The sequence below is a fragment of the Ptiloglossa arizonensis genome, chromosome 11, assembly GCF_051014685.1.
Source record: "Ptiloglossa arizonensis isolate GNS036 chromosome 11, iyPtiAriz1_principal, whole genome shotgun sequence".
In the NCBI taxonomy this organism is placed as follows: domain Eukaryota; kingdom Metazoa; phylum Arthropoda; class Insecta; order Hymenoptera; family Colletidae; genus Ptiloglossa; species Ptiloglossa arizonensis.
In genome coordinates this window covers 7,297,841-7,320,665 of record NC_135058.1, presented here as the reverse complement: position 1 = coordinate 7,320,665, position 22,825 = coordinate 7,297,841, and the positions used below count along the sequence as shown (strand labels likewise).

General features: G+C 42.9%; 1 protein-coding gene across 7 annotated transcripts in view; it reads right to left on the bottom strand.

The window, feature by feature from the left end:
• Window positions 1-223: 223 nt before the first annotated feature.
• The window catches only part of LOC143152548 (beta-1,4-glucuronyltransferase 1), a 115,497-nt gene continuing 92,895 nt past the window's right edge, over window positions 224-22,825 (bottom strand). For all 7 annotated transcript variants that reach the window (XM_076322830.1, XM_076322828.1, XM_076322834.1 and 4 more), the window contains one exon: window positions 224-6,104. In XM_076322830.1, the coding sequence (XP_076178945.1) occupies window positions 5,898-6,104 (207 nt within the window). In that variant the 3' untranslated portion in view covers window positions 224-5,897. The remainder of the gene's footprint in view (window positions 6,105-22,825) is intronic.

The window sequence follows — 22,825 nt, the reverse complement described above, 5'->3', positions numbered from 1 at the left end:
TTTACTTTGGCTTATCGTAAAAACTTGACAGAGAACAATGATAAAAATCGAACAATTTCCGATGCGCAGACTCGAATACCGAAATTGTGAAATTCACCGAACGATTTCGCGGATTTTTTTTTCAATTACGGTCAAAGAAATCGATTTTCAGAATCGACATTGTTCTCGATGAAAATTCTCACTTCGTAGAGCGTGGTCGGAGAAGATGAGAAACGTTCCTTGGTTACTGTGTATCGATTTATTGTGTTTTAACAGTAATCTTCCCGTCTTACAAGTAATTTTTGGCCGTTTACACGTATATCCGTAAAAACATTATAATATATGATTACTCTGTGCCTTAAAATGTTCCAATTACACGTACAACGGTTCCCAGTGACGAATCGTTGAGCAAGTGTTATTGCTGTTGCAACGAGACAGCGGGACGAGGGTGGGGAAACGTGTTCCGAAACACACGAAAGCAAACCGTTCCGTTTCTGTTTGTCTGTTTCTCACTTCACGGAATTGTACGTAAATTCGACGACATCGAATCGAAAAATAACGGTGACAGAGTCACTGGGGAGGGAACAAGTGCAGGATGTCCATAGGACAAGGATTTGGGTTGTACATCTTCGCTACGTACGTAACGAGCTACCGAACATGACCGTTGATTTGATTTCGATCGTATTTCGATCCTGTTTGTTTTCGATCGGAACGGTGACCATCGAACGAGATCCAAACAGATTCGATCGCTCGGTTGATACGTACATCTATGGAACTGTAATCGTGAGAAAATGAGAGAATACTCGAAGCCACTCCTCGACGATCATCCCCACCGTATCGTTCGACCGTCCTGTCTCCAGTAATTACGCGCAGCCTTCGACGTTCGATCGAGTTCGATCCGATTACAACTATTGTCCGAAGCTCGAGAGATCTCTTCCGAGTGGTACCACTTAAGTAAGGAGAACGTTTCTCGAGTCCGTCTATGGAGTTACTATAATTTTCTTGTGCCCAGCTCGGTAATTGCGTGCCAAGTAGGCGTTTAAATTCGACACAGGCCAACGAACGGGATTCTTTCTAGGCCTTGTTTCTTCGTGTGCGTTACAAAAGTGCGATGAAAAATTTGTGATCAACGGAACCAACGTTTCCATCAGGACAGATCTCTCGAATTCTTATACAGTACTTTGCGAAAATGTCCGTACACTCTTCCAAAGAAACGTGTACCGCTTACTTCGTTCGTTGTGTACAACAATTCGCGCGATACGCATCGACGTAAAACGCGGTACAATGTCTCCGTTAATAAAACCATAAACCGTTACATCGTGGAAATGCAACTTCCGCGTTCGATTCGTCGTCAACGATTTTCTAGATGAAATCGATCTCGACGATTCGTACGGTATCTTAAATCCACTGCTTCGAACGTGGATCGACAACTGTTCGCGATATTTACCAGAAACGACAATTATCGACGAGTGAATCGTTCGTTCCAATGATAAAGGAATAAACGAACGACAACTCGCGAGTAGTGTGTCGATATCGGACAAAATTCTTCGATCCGCCAATGAAGTCGCGCAAGGTGAAACGAACGAACATACTGTTCGAGAATTCGTCATTATCGCGTAACTAAACATTACAAATTTTCTAACACGTTGACCGTCATATTGTATATTTGTACGTTGGTCGTTTCGATCGCTAAATCGTCGTTCGCAACTATACTCGAATACGAGTTACGTGTAAAAATCCACCAAATACTCGAAAGGGTCCCCGTAGAACCTCTCAACGAAATTGATCGAACCAAAGGTATAGAAAGTACGAGCTACACCGTGGCCGAAACGCGAAACCGATCGCAACAGGTGCTGGACGCTTTAAAAGGTAAACGATTTCCAAAAATCGTTTGAGGAACAACGATACGCGTTGGAATCGCTGCACCGATGCAGAAGGAAACTAATATCTCGAAGGAGACGTAGGCCGAATTTAGGTTCGTCGAAAAACAATTTTTACAAACGCGATTCGGTTCCTTTTCGATCACATTTCGTACAAGTCGATCTCTTCCTTTCCACTTGCTCTATTCGACTCCGATCGGTCAGAGTTCCCTGTTCGTGGATCGTTTCCGACAAAACACGACGCAAGGCTCGTTGAAACGGCCGAATCGATCTTGAACTTAGACGCCGCCCTCTTAAATCACAGACAGCTAACGAGGTACGTTCGCTTAAGTTCCCGGCCTCGTTTTCCCGCTCGTGGAACGAGTACGTGCCGCGAACCACCTCACCGCCGGATATTTATTCCGCGATCCCGCATGGCAGTCTCTGATGACTTTGGGGATTCGTGAGTGGAAGCAGCAAACGGGGGGGTTAGAGTTTCGTTCGAGCGAATCGACGAACCGGAAGCCACGGGAACCGAGCAGCCGCCATCGACGCCGATCGCGGGATACTTACTTGATTGCTCGATCCCGCGCGCGCCAACTTCCTTTTCTTTCCTCTCAACGATTTTCCTCTCCTCCTTGCTCTCCTCTCGGCGCCGATTACTTTTAATCGACTTTCTACACGCAATATTACGCGAGACGCGTCTTTTCTTTTCTTCTAGAGTTTCGTACAACTCGAGCGGAATGGAACGGACGAACCGTGGAAAATTGGTGATTGGACGGAACGTGGGCCTACCTTAACCGTGCGGATTTTAGCGGAAGTTAACCGTGCATTATCGCACTGTACGGAGATCGTAACTTGTCAAAGGACAGGTAGACCCTCGTTCGGCCAAATCGTCAACAAGGATCCCCATTCGCAGGTGCTAAACGGTCGTACTTCGTAGAAGTAGAATCTCCGTGTTTACGGAATATGTAGAAGGTCGTTACCGACTTGGATATTTTTCAGTTGGTGTCCCGACGTGACGTGCGTCGTCATGCCCCACCGCACGACTGTATTATCTTCTACTGTTTAAATAAACGTTCTATTTACTTTTCTCTTGTATTCGACAATTCCATTATTCCACAGTATTAAATCGAGTACACTGAGATTTGATCGCGTGACAATATTCCTCGAGCATACTCATCGAATGGAACGTATCCTTCGTACAGATCTGAATTGAAAGTGCACACTTTAACCAAAGGTGTCGAAGAATTTGGGTAACCTCGATGCCTAGAATATTAACGAGGCATCGATTCCAAGGGTTTCAAGGGATTGTAGGTCCATGATAATTTACCGTAAACAGGATGGAAAGGTTACCAATCTTTTCGCGTCCGGCGTAGATTGTACCCAGCATCTGGTAAACAATTCACAGTGGCTAGGGTCGATCGCGTTCGGTATCTACAAAGTACCAATCGTAACTAGTACAGGTTGAGGAGCTCCGAAAATGCAAGACACTCTTTGCAAATTCAGTGTTCAGGGTTAAACACGATTCGTATCTAGTTCGAGGAAAGAGCACCTTCCATTTTACACACGATCCGTCCGTTCGGGACAGGTGGCACGGGTTCAGGATCGATACAGTACCGCTCGAAGTTCGATCGTGTGTCGACAACGTGTCCGACATCGATCTCGGTGTCCGAGGTCGCGCCAACGTTCCTTCTCCAAGGATAATAGAAAACAGAGCACACGGGTTTGCTCCCCGTGAACCGCTAAATGGCTATCTACGCGTGATATGTCGCGGGGGACGGAAATCGAGAGTGTAGCCAGCGAAATATACACCGGCCAGGAACGAAACAATTGCACGGACTGCGACTTCTTAGATACGCTCCGCACGGCACGGATCGAAAATTTCCGTCCAAGCGCGAGCAATACCGAGCAACCAATGTGTGGATCGGATTTTACCCAGACCGGATCAACCGTCTCGGGTTACTTTTCCTATCTGTGAGTAGCGACCGCTGCGAAAAATATCATCCCGAGAGGAGAGCTCGCGGATACCAGTCCCTACACGCGTCACGGACAAGATCACTCGGTTCACCGCGCGGAATACCGAACGAGGAACGTTGAAATCTCGTCCAAATCGAGTAAACGTCGAGCGAAACATCGAACAAGCGGGTGTTTCGATCGATGCAAACTTACTCGTCGAATCACCGCGATTCGTCAACGCGAAAGGTTCGAGAACGTAGATACGCGCGAACGTTGCTTCGAAGTTGTCGATACAACCGAGTCGCGAGAATACGTCGATGACTCGGTCGTAGACATCGTTAATGAAACGACGATCGTTTCGAGACCGATGCAACACGGCGTTCCCAAATTTTACGCAACCTTCTCATGGCCATCAAAAGCGACCACGCGTTCCAGATGACTAATTCGCATCGCGTACAGTACCGTAGCAAAGCTGCGAAAACTTCACGATTTAAGATCGTTACACGTTGGTGTGACAGATATGTATGTGTACTCGGAGATCGTCGAAACTTGTAGGTAACGTCTGTGTCTCTTCCTTCGTCGATTCTGCATTTTGTGGCTCTTCAGCGTGATTACGCCTCTTCGTTTCTCGAGCGGTCGAACGACACCTTCATGGAGAGAATCGCACCTCGAATGGTGCAATTCCAACGAGTCTGGTGGTACGTAAAACTCCTGGGAACAATACAGAGGACACGCTTCCTGTAATTTTCGATGCAAGTCGAGTTGCATCGTTTCGGAGACGATCGGTACCGAGAGGGACCAAGCTTCCATTTTTCTTCAGCGAAGAACCAAATTTCTCTTCGAGAACCAAATCCTTTCGAGAGTGGACGAGACCGGTTTATCAGGCTGTAAGAAATTTTACTCGCCGGAACAATCTCCGAATAATTGCATCGAGACCCTGACGAGCAGAGTTTCCGGTTGTTTCTTGTAAACGTTAAGACTAGGTAGCGATATATGTTCATTGATTATTCGAGATTCCCACGTGCAGTTCGCGATAGCCGTACGGAATACAAAATATATGTAGAAAACGACTCGATGTCGGATACTTCGATGAAAAATAGAACGATCGATTAGCACCTGTTAGACCTTGAACGAGCACGAAATTTTCGTTGGACTACTCGCTTCGGTTTCAACCGACCAGATATCGTGCTACTTGTATTCGAAAAAAGAAAAAAAACACACACACGACAGATGCAGACCGGACCATGGAATTAGGACTTTGAATACGATCGAGTTTACGATCTAGATATTTCTAATTTGTCACTCTCGAGCGTTAATTTTCAAAGACGATCGATCGACCGTTGTCTTTCGCGTAATCGAAGAATCAAAACTTCGATCTCGTGGTACTTTTCGATTTGGGAACCGAGCGTTTATTTTCAATAAATTCGACTTACCGATTCTCGATAACAGTTAATAAACCTAAAATCGAAAAACGACTATAGGAATCCTTCAACGGGCTTTTTCATCCCTCTCTCTCTTACCTTGGGCTTCCTCGTGGATTACATACCCGATCGACGATACAAAAAACACCCGAGTTCTCCAATCGCGATCGACTCGAGGAATCGGCGAACGGTAACGCGGGAACGATTCGCAAGACGATAACAATCATCACAGAGAAACAGCAATCGAACGATCGATTGGATTAGATTCGATCGATCTGTATTGTTTTCTAACGATCAATGGCTCTGCTTGAACATCGTCGACCGTGTTGTGCTTTCGTCGTTTCTTTCGTAGAGAACAATCCGCGTTAAACAATTCGCCACGGAACGACCATGCGTTCGACTATTGCTTTGCCGCCAAACTCCGCGCGCCTCGCGCGAAACTCGTTTCGTAATATTTCGTTAAAAAATTGCAGTGTTCGTGTTCGATGGATGCTCGTCCGTGTGAAACCTGGATATCACGGCACCGGTGTCGGGTGAAACGTAACAAACCGGCAACTTCCCCGAGAAAGAAGAAAGCGACGTTCGTGTCGACTCGGTCGATTCGTGCACCGTGAACGGACAAAAAGGACGGCGGATAGAATCTTGCGTTCGATTAACGAAATTTTCGACGAAATTTTCGTCACTTAATGTTCTTGATCATTTTCAGGGGGTCGCGCATGTACCGTGCGAATACTTCCTTCTTGAAAGTCTCGAAATGCTTCCTGTTGGCACTGTTCTGTCGCTCGCGCCATGCTGGTCTGGTCTTTCTGGTCTGCAGACCCCAGTGTCCGGTGAACACCGGCGAGAGAACCTTAAATTGATAACCAGCGACGAACATCTCGTACACCTGCGCAGAGAACGGATCGTTTCGTTACGATGGATCCACGGTGAGTAGAATTTTTTTTTAATTATTTTTTATCATTATTACGTCGCGGGTGTCCACCGATGGGTATTCGAGCTATTTGAACGGGGACTGCTCATAAATGGAACACGATTCGGAGACTTCGCCGATACACGTTATAAACATAATCGTCGGAATTCGAAGAACGCGCTATTGTGATAACCGACGATATTTTCCATATACGATTTGCGCATGAAAGCCCCGGGCTACCGATATAGCCGGGTCGCGAAGAATATCATTTTATTCGCAGTATTGTCATTCCGAAATATAGCTTTAAAACGGTATATACGAAAATAAAATGGAAACGGCGCGCGTCCTGTTTCTTACGACATTTTCAACGGTATAAATATTATTGAAATATATTCGGTAAAAGGCGCACACTTATTCCGCGTATACGGGCGAACGTATCGATATTCACCCAAACAATCGCGCGGTATTAAGGTGAGAGAAGAAACGAAAGCTTTTCTCCGGTGCGCAGGTCGCCGTACGATCGGCTCGCTCGGATCGAAACTCGAACCTAAATCTTCCTAAATAGGTATCCAAAATGTCGGTGTACGCCTTCGTTCCGGGGTTTAATGTTCCAATTTACCTGGAATGTCTCTTGTAACGTGTGCGTGATGCTTTGTCGCAACGAACACTCAATAATAGTAACGTAACAATAACGAAAGCTAATACTCTGAATAACTACACCCAACGTTGCGTTTCTGCTGTCGAGCTTGGACTCGAAAGCAAATAATCACTCTGTTGTAACAAGTATCTACGTTCTCTCATGATGCATACTTTATACTACTAATAATAAATCCACTTTTGCTGGAAAATAAAGTCTCGTTGGTATCCAACATAAGAAAAACTCCTCCTGTATCAAATATTTTAAACGATTACTCCAAATGTCGCGTCTCTGTTGCATTTAGGCTCCGGAGCAAATATAATTGCTACGTTACGATACGTACTCTTTCTCGTAACGCAGATTTTATACCAATGATAATAAAATCACCTATCCTCGTTGGAAAATAAATTTCACCGTTCAAGAGCAGTTTCTTTGTCGCGTTAGTATCCAAGATAGGAAACGTTCCTCGGCAGGTCGACGATTGGGAATGCAAATAATATAAGAAACAGACGACGAAGGAAACGGTTCGCCCTGGCAGATTCGCGAGTGGAACGGTCCGATAACACGAAAAGAATCCACGTTTCGGTTCGATCCGAGGTAACAGCAGCCGAGGCGAGACGAGGCTCTGAAAGTCGAACGACCCAGCCAGATTCTTTACGACTCCGCCCCGTAATTCGATGCTTCGCTGTTCGAATTCAAAATCCGCGGAGCAGAGATTCCCTCGGTTCGTCTCCCAGCCACGCAACACCGTAAACGCGCGCCGCTATTTACCAAGCAAATACGCGCGCGTGATTATGCGGGTACCGATAGGACGATTATATCGATCGTTACAAAGGAACGGGGCTCGAAATGGAGGGGGAGAACTGTGTACCTTCTTTGCCGAGAAGAATAAAAAAATTTGGAACAAAAAACGCCAGGGGAAATCGACCGAACCACGGGCGAAATAACAAAACGATTTTCCTTTCGTAAACCTAGCGGTTTTATTTTTCGAAAAATGGTACCAATGTTCGATGAACACGTGTAAAGTTTCGCGTAGATCCATCGATTCGTATATTTGCAGTTGTTCATAGTTGAAACGTTGTAAAATTTGTTTAAGGTGGAAAGCACGACACAATTTAGCGAACGAGCTACTGGGTTGTTCGGAAAGTCTTTTCGTTTCCCAAAATGGAGAATATATAATTTCGTGCAATGTTTATACGAAAAAATGAAATGACTCTTCGAACAACCTGATAGTGTAAAGTTATTGGTAAATCGTGAGGAAGGAAATAAATTTTGCGGAACAACGCGAACGGAAGTTACAAGGGGGAGCAGCGATCGTAAAACGACACCTTGAACAAGAAAAACGTAATTATCGTATTGAAGATCGTGGAACGGTACGTTATCGGTGACGATAGCCTTTCGTTGATCTTTTTAATATTCGGTAGACGATGTGTATATCAAATGTTTATTGGAAACGATAAAATTCGCGTTCAACGATAAATCAACCGACAGAAGTATATATAACTTGCTTATATCTTCATCGGGCAATACTCGCGGAGACGTTTCGTTAACAAAGAGTTAAAAATATTTTACAATCGATAATATCCAAACCGTTAGATTTTGAACCGCTGCTCGACCGAGATGCATCAAGGATCGCGTTACGATCTGGCAATTCCGTTATCTAATCCCGAACGATTCGAAGTAATCGCCGTATTTATCTATCAGTAGTATTATTTCTAATAAGCGTGTAACGTGCCGGTTGCGTAATTTATCCCGGCCCGTTAAACGTTAAATTGCGCGCTTTAAACGGTCGATCCGTTCCACGGTTGCGTAAATCGAAACTTTAACGCGCTTTGATAATTTACCGACGATAAAGATTCACTCTCTCTCGAGAAAGAGAGAGAGCTCGCGGTTTCTCTCGAGTTTCTCGCGGTGGAGAACGTCGGATGATGGATCTTTTAAAAAATTTCTAGGGAAAATATTTATTTTCCACGGTGTACGGGCCACGACACGGTCTCCCCGGGTTTCCTTCGTGGAATTGAAAAAGTGTTCCGTCCGCGTCCGAGCCGCGCGCAACCCGCACGCGAAAAAAAAACGTCGCGGAAAACTTGGCGAAATTATATCCCTGCCACGGTTTTCCCCTTTGTGCGTTCCGTTAAGTTCCTTGCTTTTTTCATTTTCTTCTATTACATTTTTCTTCTCCCTCTTCTTCTTTTTTCCGCGTACACGAGCGCCCCTCCCTCTCACCCTTCCTCGCGCAACGTGCAAACCACGCCGCTAAAGTTTCCGGTAGCGTCGCGTAGATATCCCGCGGATAGTGACATTTCCACGGGAAACACGGTGTTTCCGGCGTTACAGGGACTGGATGGTAAGGAGGATGAGAGTGTACGTCTGGCAATCTCGCTCCGCGGTCCGCCAACTGAGACAGGTCAGACATACCTAACAGACGGGATCCGGTCTCGGTGTTCCTACAGTCTGGATGCGTCTTCGTGAATAATCGTACGTAACAATGGCGAATCATACACGACAGCTGTACGCAAAGCTGGCAGACACGTTGTGATTACCGGGGGCCGGAGATAGCGGAACGATTGCGCTTCGACGATTGATCCATCATTGCGCCGTGTCTGACTCGGCGCTGCTGTTCCGTAAATTAAATGCACGCGATTGCATCGACAATTTCGAGGCGCTTTATTACTACGCGGTACGCGATCAACTGTTCCGATCGTCGAACTCGAATCTAACGATCGTTGAAAACATTGGCCGAAAGATTAGACGAAAGAAACATTTTCAAACCGCAGATTTGAAACCTACGTCCCGGTAGGATATTTCCTTCCCGATAAAGTTCACGAACAAGCCTTCGAACAGACACGACGCGCAACGTTATCGAGCACTCGAAAAGTTTGAAAATTTCTTCTCCCTTCCAATCCAAGGAGAGACGTTTCCTTTATCGACGAACCACCATTCATTTACACCGGCCCTTACGAAACGTCTATCCTCTCTAAAATCTCGAATTTTCCATTCCGGGAGCAAATTACCCGATAGCTTCCACGCAGCGTGTCGTAGAAAACATCGTTAAATGTAAATAACCCCACTCTAATGTGAAACTCGATGCACCGCGTACGAGGGGATTCTCGAAAGAAATAGATTTAGGAGAGAGAAGATAATGAGATTCATTAAGCCGCAGACAACACGAGGATGGTAGTAATTAATGCAGAGGAACACTGCATCTGCTTCGGTGGAAACGCGGCCGTGACGCCCTATGACAACATCAAAAGGAACTGATAGGCGGCATGTAATCTTCAGTTCTCTATCTCGGAGATGTACCAGTGAATAATTACACGTACGTAACAGCAGGACGACAGACTATGACAGCTTCTGTTACGTTCGGTCTGTCTCTCAGACGAGTATTGCGTTAATTATGCGTAAAGTCCCGACGCAACAATAATCGCCGGATTAACTAGATGCACTTCCGTTGATCATCGAATTCTCCCTTTCCTGCAGTATTCGTATTCCACGCGTCGATCGATTTCCGTTATAAACGGCAACGTTACGAGGGTTTCGCGCAAAAATTATTACAAATGGGGAAAGACATTTGCACAAATCGGAGTACAACATCCACGGAAAGTATTCGTAAAACGATCGCGAGGACAAACGCAAAATTCCTCTGATTTTTCATTCTTTCTAAAATGTCACCGTTTAAAATTGTACTCCCTTTGGGAGAACTATTTGCTCGTAACACACAAAACGTACACTCGAAACAAATTGCGTAACGTTTTCCAATCGAAGATGCGTATCGGTCCAAAGATCGGTTCGTACGTTTGGTTAATGCGAAATTTTCAACTTCGTTTCGCAAACAATAATCGTTTCGATCGAGACGATCGCGTTCAAAGTTCAAAAAGATTCAAGCACATTCACGTTACGATAGATCGTCCGAAATTTGATTTAATTAGTACTCGGTTCTCGCGTTCAAAGTTCAAAAGAATTCAAGCGTATTCGCGTTACGATAGATCGTTCGAAATTTGATTTAATTGGCACTTGGTTAAAAGTTTCTTCGATACTTCTCGTACAGGTTTATCTTGAAATCGATATGCATCTTCGAGCGAAAACATAGCACGATTAATTTCACGGGAACGTTTCGTTCGCGCGTTACGATCCAATGTGTGGTAACGTCGTATAGCTGTATTTTAACGAAGAATCCGAGTTAGGTGTTTCGCGGGAATCGACCACCTACGTAACTTTGCGTTCCTGAAACTACGGGTCGGCGGAGTACACGCGCGTTGAATTACAGCATCGTTGACCGAATCGAGTACACTCGAATTAAATCGCACGAAACGATAGCTCGCGTCGCGGATGGAAACACGACGCGAAACAAAGTGTAACGAAATCGCTACCGTGTGCTCTGCGAGCAGTTCGCCGTTAAAAAGAAACCGAACGAATCGTACGAATCGTTCCACGTGTCCATAAAATATGAAACACGAACGATGGTCGATGCGAGTCACGCTCGGACATCACTCCTTCGTGTTGGTACTTGACTCGTTGATTAGTAAAACTGAATTGTTCGCGTAATTCGTATTACCCGCCATTATTCGTCTTAATTAGTCAGTGGACGAGAATTAATTCCCTTTACAGTGTTTCCCGCGGGTCACATTCTTGCGGCAGTGGTGTAAAGCATTTCTGGCTCTTGCAACACGAGCCACTCGCGGGCCACCAGTTTGTCCCGAGTTTCGAGAGAACAGAGATTACATTAAACAACATAACGAGTTGACGTATCTTCCCAATTAGCGGGCCCGGACACTTCGCTTTTGTCGAAGAATTCTATTTCCGCGACGACGCGAACATCCGAAATAATTACACGCGTGGACAGATAATCTCGCGATCGCGGACAAAACTCGCGCGTAAATCATTATCGAGGTGTGAACAAACCCCTCCGAACGAGCGCGGATAAACGGGCTATGATTTTACAACAACATTTGTACCCGCGAATCGCCACTTACCTACACTACCGTTTATAAATATCGGAACACCCTGTACTTTTCGTAAAATAGGGACGAAAACCCTTTTACGATCCGCGGGAACTTTAAGAGGTATAACGGTAGAATATTTTCAAGTTGATAAATTTAAGTTTGTAATTATAGTAGTACAGAAATACTTTCGAAAGTCTCGCTAAACTTCATTTTGCGTAAATTCTTGGAAATGACGTCACTTCCAAGAATCCGCCGAATAGGAGTACCTCTTCGATTCTAATGTTCTCCTGATACCAAAGTTCAAAATCGGCGAAAAATTCTAGCAAAAGTTCAGGAATTTGTTCGAAAGTCCCGTAAAATTTCAATACCCAGCAATTCTTGGAATTTGACGTCATTCCGGAGAATCCGTGGAATAAGAATACCTCCTCGGCTATCGTGTTCTCTTGATACCAAAGTTCTCGTGTTAAAAGGTTTTGTCTTCTTAAAGAATGAGTATACAGTACTCGTTTTATCAAGCGACAAAACTTATCGAGCAACCCAGTGCTATATTCTGTTCAATAAGTGTTATCGAACGACGAAACTTATTGTACAACCTTTCGGGACGGAGGATCCTCGAGCGTATTGGTCCACATTTTGGGTAGGTTCACGATTTTTTACAAATGAAAATAATAAAAATCACCGGAACTGTGGAATCTTATCTGAAGAGTAGGAAGAGTTTTGGTGACGTAACCGAAAAACATCCACTTTTTCTCGATTTTTTCCCAAAGAAACCACTAGACCTTTCGGCACGGGAGTTCCTCGAGCGTATTGGTCCACAATTTGGGTAGGTTCACGATTTTTTACAAATGAAAATAATAAAAATCACCGGAGCTGTGGAATCTTATCTGAAGAGTGGGAAGAGTTTTGGTGACGTAACCGAAAAACATCCACTTCTTCTCGATTTTTTCCCAAAGAAACCACCGGACCTTTCGGCACGGGAGTTCCTCGAGCGTATTGGTCCACATTTTGGGTAGGTTCAGGATTTTTTACAAATGAAAATGATAAAAATCATCGGAAATGTGGAATCTTATCTGAAGAGTGGGAAGAGTTTTGGTGACGTAACCGAAAAACATCCACTTCTTCTAGATTTTTTTCCAAAGAAACCACCGGACCTTTCGGCACGAGGGTTCCTCGAGCGTATTGGTCCACACCTTGGGTAGGTTCACGATTTTTTACAAATGAAAATAATAAAAATCACCGGAGCTGTGGAATCTTATCTGAAGAGTGGGAAGAGTTTTGGTGACGTAACCGAAAAACATCCACTTCTTCTCGAATTTTTCACAAAGAAACCACTAGACCTTTCGGCACGGGAGTTCCTCGAGCGTATTGGTCCACATTTTGGGTGGGTTCACGATTTTTTACAAATGAAAATAATAAAAATCACCGGAACTGTGGAATCTTATCTGAAGAGTGGGAAGAGTTTTGGTGACGTAACCGAAAACCATCCACTTTTTCTCGAATTTATCACAAAGAAACCACTAGACCTTTCGGCACGGGAGTTCCTCGAGCGTATTGGTCCACATATTGGGTAGGTTCACGATTTTTTACAAATGAAAATAATAAAAATCAACGGAACTGTGGAATCTTATCTGAAGAGTGGGAAAAGTTTTGGTGACGTAACCGAAAAACATCCACTTCTTCTAGATTTTTTTCCAAAGAAACCACCGGACCTTTCGGCACGGGGGTTCCTCGAGAGTATTGGTCCACATTTTGGGTAGGTTCACGATTTTTTACAAATGAAAATAATAAAAATCACCGGAGCTGTGGAATCTTATCTGAAGAGTGGGAAGAGTTTTGGTGACGTAACCGAAAAACATCCACTTTTTCTAGATTTTTTTCCAAAGAAACCACCGGACCTTTCGGCACGAGGGTTCCTCGAGAGTATTGGTCCTCATTTTGGGTAGGTTCACGATTTTTTACAAATGAAAATAATAAAAATCACCGGAGATGTGGAATCTTATCTGAAGAGTGGGAAGAGTTTTGGTGACGTAACCGAAAAACATCCACTTTTTCTAGATTTTTTTCAAAAGAAACCACCGGACCTTTCGGCACGAGGGTTCCTCGAAAGTATTGGTCCTCATTTTGGGTACGTTCACGATTTTTTACAAATGAAAATAATAAAAATCACCGGAACTGTGGAATCTTATCTGAAGAGTGGGAAGAGTTTTGTTGACGTAACCGAAAAACATCCCCTTTTTCTCGATTTTTTCCCAAAGAAACCACTAGACCTTTCGGCACGGGAGTTCCTCGAGCGTATTGGTCCACATTTTGGGTAGGTTCACGATTTTTTACAAATGAAAATAATAAAAATCACCGGAGCTGTGGAATCTTATCTGAAGTGTGGGAAGAGTTTTGGTGACGTAACCGAAAAACATCCACTTTTTCTAGATTTTTTTCCAAAGAAACCACCGGACCTTTCGGCACGAGGGTTCCTCGAGAGTATTGGTCCACATTTTGGGTAGGTTCACGATTTTTTACAAATGAAAACAATAAAAATCACCGGAGACGTGGAATCTTATCTGAAGAGTGGGAAGAGTTTTGGTGACGTAACCGAAAAACATGCAGTTTTTCTCGATTTTTTCCCAAAGAAACCACCGGACCTTTCGGCACGGGAGTTCCTCGAGCGTATTGGTCCACATTTTGGGTAGGTTCACGATTTTTTACAAATGAAAATAATAAAAATCACCGGAGCTGTGGAATCTTATCTGAAGAGTGGGAAGAGTTTTGGTGACGTAACCGAAAAACATCCACTTCTTCTCGAATTTTTCACAAAGAAACCACTAGACCTTTCGGCACGGGAGTTCCTCGAGCGTATTGGTCCACATTTTGGGTGGGTTCACGATTTTTTACAAATGAAAATAATAAAAATCACCGGAACTGTGGAATCTTATCTGAAGAGTGGGAAGAGTTTTGGTGACGTAACCGAAAACCATCCACTTTTTCTCGAATTTATCACAAAGAAACCACTAGACCTTTCGGCACGGGAGTTCCTCGAGCGTATTGGTCCACATATTGGGTAGGTTCACGATTTTTTACAAATGAAAATAATAAAAATCAACGGAACTGTGGAATCTTATCTGAAGAGTGGGAAAAGTTTTGGTGACGTAACCGAAAAACATCCACTTCTTCTAGATTTTTTTCCAAAGAAACCACCGGACCTTTCGGCACGGGGGTTCCTCGAGAGTATTGGTCCACATTTTGGGTAGGTTCACGATTTTTTACAAATGAAAATAATAAAAATCACCGGAGCTGTGGAATCTTATCTGAAGAGTGGGAAGAGTTTTGGTGACGTAACCGAAAAACATCCACTTTTTCTAGATTTCTTTCCAAAGAAACCACCGGACCTTTCGGCACGAGGGTTCCTCGAGAGTATTGGTCCTCATTTTGGGTAGGTTCACGATTTTTTACAAATGAAAATAATAAAAATCACCGGAGATGTGGAATCTTATCTGAAGAGTGGGAAGAGTTTTGGTGACGTAACCGAAAAACATCCACTTTTTCTAGATTTTTTTCAAAAGAAACCACCGGACCTTTCGGCACGAGGGTTCCTCGAAAGTATTGGTCCTCATTTTGGGTACGTTCACGATTTTTTACAAATGAAAATAATAAAAATCACCGGAACTGTGGAATCTTATCTGAAGAGTGGGAAGAGTTTTGTTGACGTAACCGAAAAACATCCCCTTTTTCTCGATTTTTTCCCAAAGAAACCACTAGACCTTTCGGCACGGGAGTTCCTCGAGCGTATTGGTCCACATTTTGGGTAGGTTCACGATTTTTTACAAATGAAAATAATAAAAATCACCGGAGCTGTGGAATCTTATCTGAAGTGTGGGAAGAGTTTTGGTGACGTAACCGAAAAACATCCACTTTTTCTAGATTTTTTTCCAAAGAAACCACCGGACCTTTCGGCACGAGGGTTCCTCGAGAGTATTGGTCCACATTTTGGGTAGGTTCACGATTTTTTACAAATGAAAACAATAAAAATCACCGGAGACGTGGAATCTTATCTGAAGAGTGGGAAGAGTTTTGGTGACGTAACCGAAAAACATCCACTTTTTCTAGATTTTTTCCCAAAGAAACCACCGGACCTTTCGGCACGGGAGTTCCTCGAGCGTATTGGTCCACATTTTGGGTAGGTTCACGATTTTTTACAAATGAAAATAATAAAAATCAACGGAACTGTGGAATCTTATCTGAAGAGTGGGAAAAGTTTTGGTGACGTAACCGAAAAACATCCACTTTTTCTAGATTTTTTTCCAAAGAAACCACCGGACCTTTCGGCACGGGAGTTCCTCGAGAGTATTGGTCCACATTTTGGGTAGGTTCACGATTTTTTACAAATGAAAATAATAAAAATCACCGGAGATGTGGAAACTTATCTGAAGAGTGGGAAGAGTTTTGGTGACGTAACCGAAAAACATCCACTTTTTCTAGATTTTTTTCAAAAGAAACCACCGGACCTTTCGGCACGAAGGTTCCTCGAGAGTATTGGTCCTCATTTTGGGTACGTTCACGATTTTTTACAAATGAAAATAATAAAAATCACCGGAACTGTGGAATCTTATCTGAAGAGTGGGAAGAGTTTTGTTGACGTAACCGAAAAACATCCACTTTTTCTCGATTTTTTCCCAAAGAAACCACTAGACCTTTCGGCACGGGAGTTCCTCGAGCGTATTGGTCCACATTTTGGGTAGGTTCACGATTTTTTACAAATGAAAATAATAAAAATCACCGGAGCTGTGGAATCTTATCTGAAGTGTGGGAAGAGTTTTGGTGACGTAACCGAAAAACATCCACTTTTTCTAGATTTTTTTCCAAAGAAACCACCGGACCTGTCGGCACGAGGGTTCCTCGAGAGTATTGGTCCACATTTTGGGTAGGTTCACGATTTTTTACAAATGAAAACAATAAAAATCACCGGAGACGTGGAATCTTATCTGAAGAGTGGGAAGAGTTTTGGTGACGTAACCGAAAAACATGCAGTTTTTCTCGATTTTTTCCCAAAGAAACCACCGGACCTTTCGGCACGGGAGTTCCTCGAGCGTATTGGTCCACATATTGGGTAGGTTCACGATTTTTTACAAATGAAAATAATAAAAATCAACGGAACTGTGGAATCTTATCTGAAGAGTGGGAAAAGTTTTGGTGACGTAACCGAAAAACATCCACTTTTTCTAGATTTTTTTCCAAAGAAACCACCGGACCTTTCGGCACGGGGGTTCCTCGAGAGTATTGGTCCACATTTTGGGTAGGTTCACGATTTTTTACAAATGAAAATAATAAAAATCACCGGAGCAGTGGAATCTTATCTGAAGAGTGGGAAGAGTTTTGGTGACGTAACCGAAAAACATCCACTTCTTCTAGATTTTTTTCCAAAGAAACCACCGGACCTTTCGGCACGAGGGTTCCTCGAGAGTATTGGTCCACATTTTGGGTAGGTTCACGATTTTTTACAAATGAAAACAATAAAAATCACCGGAGATGTGGAATCTTATCTGAAGGGTGGGAAGAGTTTTGGTGACGTAACCGAAAAACATCCACTTTTTCTCGAATTTTTCCCAAAGAAACCACTAGACCTTTCGGCACGGGAGTTCCTCGAGCGTATTGGTCCACATTTTGGGTGGGTTCACGATTTTTTACAAATGAAAATAATAAAAATCACCGGAACTGTGGAATCTTATCTGAAGAGTGGGAAGAGTTTTGGTGACGTAACCGAAAACCATCCACTTTTTCTCGAATTTATCACAAAGAAACCACTAGACCTTTCGGCACGGGAGTTCCTCGAGCGTATTGGTCCACATATTGGGTAGGTTCACGATTTTTTACAAATGAAAATAATAAAAATCAACGGAACTGTGGAATCTTATCTGAAGAGTGGGAAAAGTTTTGGTGACGTAACCGAAAAACATCCACTTCTTCTAGATTTTTTTCCAAAGAAACCACCGGACCTTTCGGCACGGGGGTTCCTCGAGAGTATTGGTCCACATTTTGGGTAGGTTCACGATTTTTTACAAATGAAAATAATAAAAATCACCGGAGCTGTGGAATCTTATCTGAAGAGTGGGAAGAGTTTTGGTGACGTAACCGAAAAACATCCACTTTTTCTAGATTTTTTTCCAAAGAAACCACCGGACCTTTCGGCACGAGGGTTCCTCGAGAGTATTGGTCCTCATTTTGGGTAGGTTCACGATTTTTTACAAATGAAAATAATAAAAATCACCGGAGATGTGGAATCTTATCTGAAGAGTGGGAAGAGTTTTGGTGACGTAACCGAAAAACATCCACTTTTTCTAGATTTTTTTCAAAAGAAACCACCGGACCTTTCGGCACGAGGGTTCCTCGAAAGTATTGGTCCTCATTTTGGGTACGTTCACGATTTTTTACAAATGAAAATAATAAAAATCACCGGAACTGTGGAATCTTATCTGAAGAGTGGGAAGAGTTTTGTTGACGTAACCGAAAAACATCCCCTTTTTCTCGATTTTTTCCCAAAGAAACCACTAGACCTTTCGGCACGGGAGTTCCTCGAGCGTATTGGTCCACATTTTGGGTAGGTTCACGATTTTTTACAAATGAAAATAATAAAAATCACCGGAGCTGTGGAATCTTATCTGAAGTGTGGGAAGAGTTTTGGTGACGTAACCGAAAAACATCCACTTTTTCTAGATTTTTTTCCAAAGAAACCACCGGACCTTTCGGCACGAGGGTTCCTCGAGAGTATTGGTCCACATTTTGGGTAGGTTCACGATTTTTTACAAATGAAAACAATAAAAATCACCGGAGACGTGGAATCTTATCTGAAGAGTGGGAAGAGTTTTGGTGACGTAACCGAAAAACATGCAGTTTTTCTCGATTTTTTCCCAAAGAAACCACCGGACCTTTCGGCACGGGAGTTCCTCGAGCGTATTGGTCCACATTTTGGGTAGGTTCACGATTTTTTACAAATGAAAATAATAAAAATCACCGGAGCTGTGGAATCTTATCTGAAGAGTGGGAAGAGTTTTGGTGACGTAACCGAAAAACATCCACTTCTTCTCGAATTTTTCACAAAGAAACCACTAGACCTTTCGGCACGGGAGTTCCTCGAGCGTATTGGTCCACATTTTGGGTGGGTTCACGATTTTTTACAAATGAAAATAATAAAAATCACCGGAACTGTGGAATCTTATCTGAAGAGTGGGAAGAGTTTTGGTGACGTAACCGAAAACCATCCACTTTTTCTCGAATTTATCACAAAGAAACCACTAGACCTTTCGGCACGGGAGTTCCTCGAGCGTATTGGTCCACATATTGGGTAGGTTCACGATTTTTTACAAATGAAAATAATAAAAATCAACGGAACTGTGGAATCTTATCTGAAGAGTGGGAAAAGTTTTGGTGACGTAACCGAAAAACATCCACTTCTTCTAGATTTTTTTCCAAAGAAACCACCGGACCTTTCGGCACGGGGGTTCCTCGAGAGTATTGGTCCACATTTTGGGTAGGTTCACGATTTTTTACAAATGAAAATAATAAAAATCACCGGAGCTGTGGAATCTTATCTGAAGAGTGGGAAGAGTTTTGGTGACGTAACCGAAAAACATCCACTTTTTCTAGATTTCTTTCCAAAGAAACCACCGGACCTTTCGGCACGAGGGTTCCTCGAGAGTATTGGTCCTCATTTTGGGTAGGTTCACGATTTTTTACAAATGAAAATAATAAAAATCACCGGAGATGTGGAATCTTATCTGAAGAGTGGGAAGAGTTTTGGTGACGTAACCGAAAAACATCCACTTTTTCTAGATTTTTTTCAAAAGAAACCACCGGACCTTTCGGCACGAGGGTTCCTCGAAAGTATTGGTCCTCATTTTGGGTACGTTCACGATTTTTTACAAATGAAAATAATAAAAATCACCGGAACTGTGGAATCTTATCTGAAGAGTGGGAAGAGTTTTGTTGACGTAACCGAAAAACATCCCCTTTTTCTCGATTTTTTCCCAAAGAAACCACTAGACCTTTCGGCACGGGAGTTCCTCGAGCGTATTGGTCCACATTTTGGGTAGGTTCACGATTTTTTACAAATGAAAATAATAAAAATCACCGGAGCTGTGGAATCTTATCTGAAGTGTGGGAAGAGTTTTGGTGACGTAACCGAAAAACATCCACTTTTTCTAGATTTTTTTCCAAAGAAACCACCGGACCTTTCGGCACGAGGGTTCCTCGAGAGTATTGGTCCACATTTTGGGTAGGTTCACGATTTTTTACAAATGAAAACAATAAAAATCACCGGAGACGTGGAATCTTATCTGAAGAGTGGGAAGAGTTTTGGTGACGTAACCGAAAAACATCCACTTTTTCTAGATTTTTTCCCAAAGAAACCACCGGACCTTTCGGCACGGGAGTTCCTCGAGCGTATTGGTCCACATTTTGGGTAGGTTCACGATTTTTTACAAATGAAAATAATAAAAATCAACGGAACTGTGGAATCTTATCTGAAGAGTGGGAAAAGTTTTGGTGACGTAACCGAAAAACATCCACTTTTTCTAGATTTTTTTCCAAAGAAACCACCGGACCTTTCGGCACGGGAGTTCCTCGAGAGTATTGGTCCACATTTTGGGTAGGTTCACGATTTTTTACAAATGAAAATAATAAAAATCACCGGAGATGTGGAAACTTATCTGAAGAGTGGGAAGAGTTTTGGTGACGTAACCGAAAAACATCCACTTTTTCTAGATTTTTTTCAAAAGAAACCACCGGACCTTTCGGCACGAAGGTTCCTCGAGAGTATTGGTCCTCATTTTGGGTACGTTCACGATTTTTTACAAATGAAAATAATAAAAATCACCGGAACTGTGGAATCTTATCTGAAGAGTGGGAAGAGTTTTGTTGACGTAACCGAAAAACATCCACTTTTTCTCGATTTTTTCCCAAAGAAACCACTAGACCTTTCGGCACGGGAGTTCCTCGAGCGTATTGGTCCACATTTTGGGTAGGTTCACGATTTTTTACAAATGAAAATAATAAAAATCACCGGAGCTGTGGAATCTTATCTGAAGTGTGGGAAGAGTTTTGGTGACGTAACCGAAAAACATCCACTTTTTCTAGATTTTTTTCCAAAGAAACCACCGGACCTGTCGGCACGAGGGTTCCTCGAGAGTATTGGTCCACATTTTGGGTAGGTTCACGATTTTTTACAAATGAAAACAATAAAAATCACCGGAGACGTGGAATCTTATCTGAAGAGTGGGAAGAGTTTTGGTGACGTAACCGAAAAACATGCAGTTTTTCTCGATTTTTTCCCAAAGAAACCACCGGACCTTTCGGCACGGGAGTTCCTCGAGCGTATTGGTCCACATATTGGGTAGGTTCACGATTTTTTACAAATGAAAATAATAAAAATCAACGGAACTGTGGAATCTTATCTGAAGAGTGGGAAAAGTTTTGGTGACGTAACCGAAAAACATCCACTTTTTCTAGATTTTTTTCCAAAGAAACCACCGGACCTTTCGGCACGGGGGTTCCTCGAGAGTATTGGTCCACATTTTGGGTAGGTTCACGATTTTTTACAAATGAAAATAATAAAAATCACCGGAGCAGTGGAATCTTATCTGAAGAGTGGGAAGAGTTTTGGTGACGTAACCGAAAAACATCCACTTCTTCTAGATTTTTTTCCAAAGAAACCACCGGACCTTTCGGCACGAGGGTTCCTCGAGAGTATTGGTCCACATTTTGGGTAGGTTCACGATTTTTTACAAATGAAAACAATAAAAATCACCGGAGATGTGGAATCTTATCTGAAGGGTGGGAAGAGTTTTGGTGACGTAACCGAAAAACATCCACTTTTTCTCGAATTTTTCCCAAAGAAACCACTAGACCTTTCGGCACGGGAGTTCCTCGAGCGTATTGGTCCACATTTTGGGTAGGTTCACGATTTTTTACAAATGAAAATAATAAAAATCACCGGAGCTGTGGAATCTTATCTGAAGTGTGGGAAGAGTTTTGGTGACGTAACCGAAAAACATCCACTTTTTCTAAATTTTTTTCCAAAGAAACCACCGGACCTTTCGGCACGAGGGTTCCTCGAGAGTATTGGTCCACATTTTGGGTAGGTTCACGATTTTTTACAAATGAAAACAATAAAAATCACCGGAGATGTGGAATCTTATCTGAAGAGTGGGAAGAGTTTTGGTGACGTAACCGAAAAACATGCACTTTTTCTCGAATTTTTCCCAAATAAACCACTAGACCTTTCGGCACGGGAGTTCCTCGAGCGTATTGGTCCACATTTTGGGTAGGTTCACGATTTTTTACAAATGAAAACAATAAAAATCACCGGAGATGTGGAATCTTATCTGAAGAGTGGGAAGAGTTTTGGTGACGTAACCGAAAAACATCCACTTTTTCTAGATTTTTTTCCAAAGAAACCACCGGACCTTTCGGCACGGGAGTTCCTCGAGCGTATTGGTCCACATTTTGGGTAGGTTCACGATTTTTTACAAATGAAAATAATAAAAATCACCGGAACTGTGGAATGTTATCTGAAGAGTGGGAAGAGTTTTGGTGACGTAACCGAAAAACATCCACTTCTTCTAGATTTTTTTCCAAAGAAACCACCGGACCTTTCGGCACGAGGGTTCCTCGAGCGTATTGGTCCACATTTTGGGTGGGTTCACGATTTTTTACAAATGAAAATAATAAAAATCACCGGAACTGTGGAATCTTATCTGAAGAGTGGGAAGAGATTTGGTGACGTAACCGAAAAACATCCACTTCTTCTAGATTTTTTTCCAAAGAAACCACCGGACCTTTCGGCACGAGGGTTCCTCGAGAGTATTGGTCCATATTTTGGGTAGGTTCACGATTTTTTACAAATGAAAACAATAAAAATCACCGGAGATGTGGAATCTTATCTGAAGAGTGGGAAGAGTTTTGGTGACGTAACCGAAAAACATCCACTTATTCTAGATTTTTTTCCAAAGAAACCACCGGACCTTTCGGCACGGGGGTTCCTCGAGAGTATTGGTCCACATTTTGGGTAGGTTCACGATTTTTTACAAATGAAAATAATAAAAATCACCGGAGCTGTGGAATCTTATCTG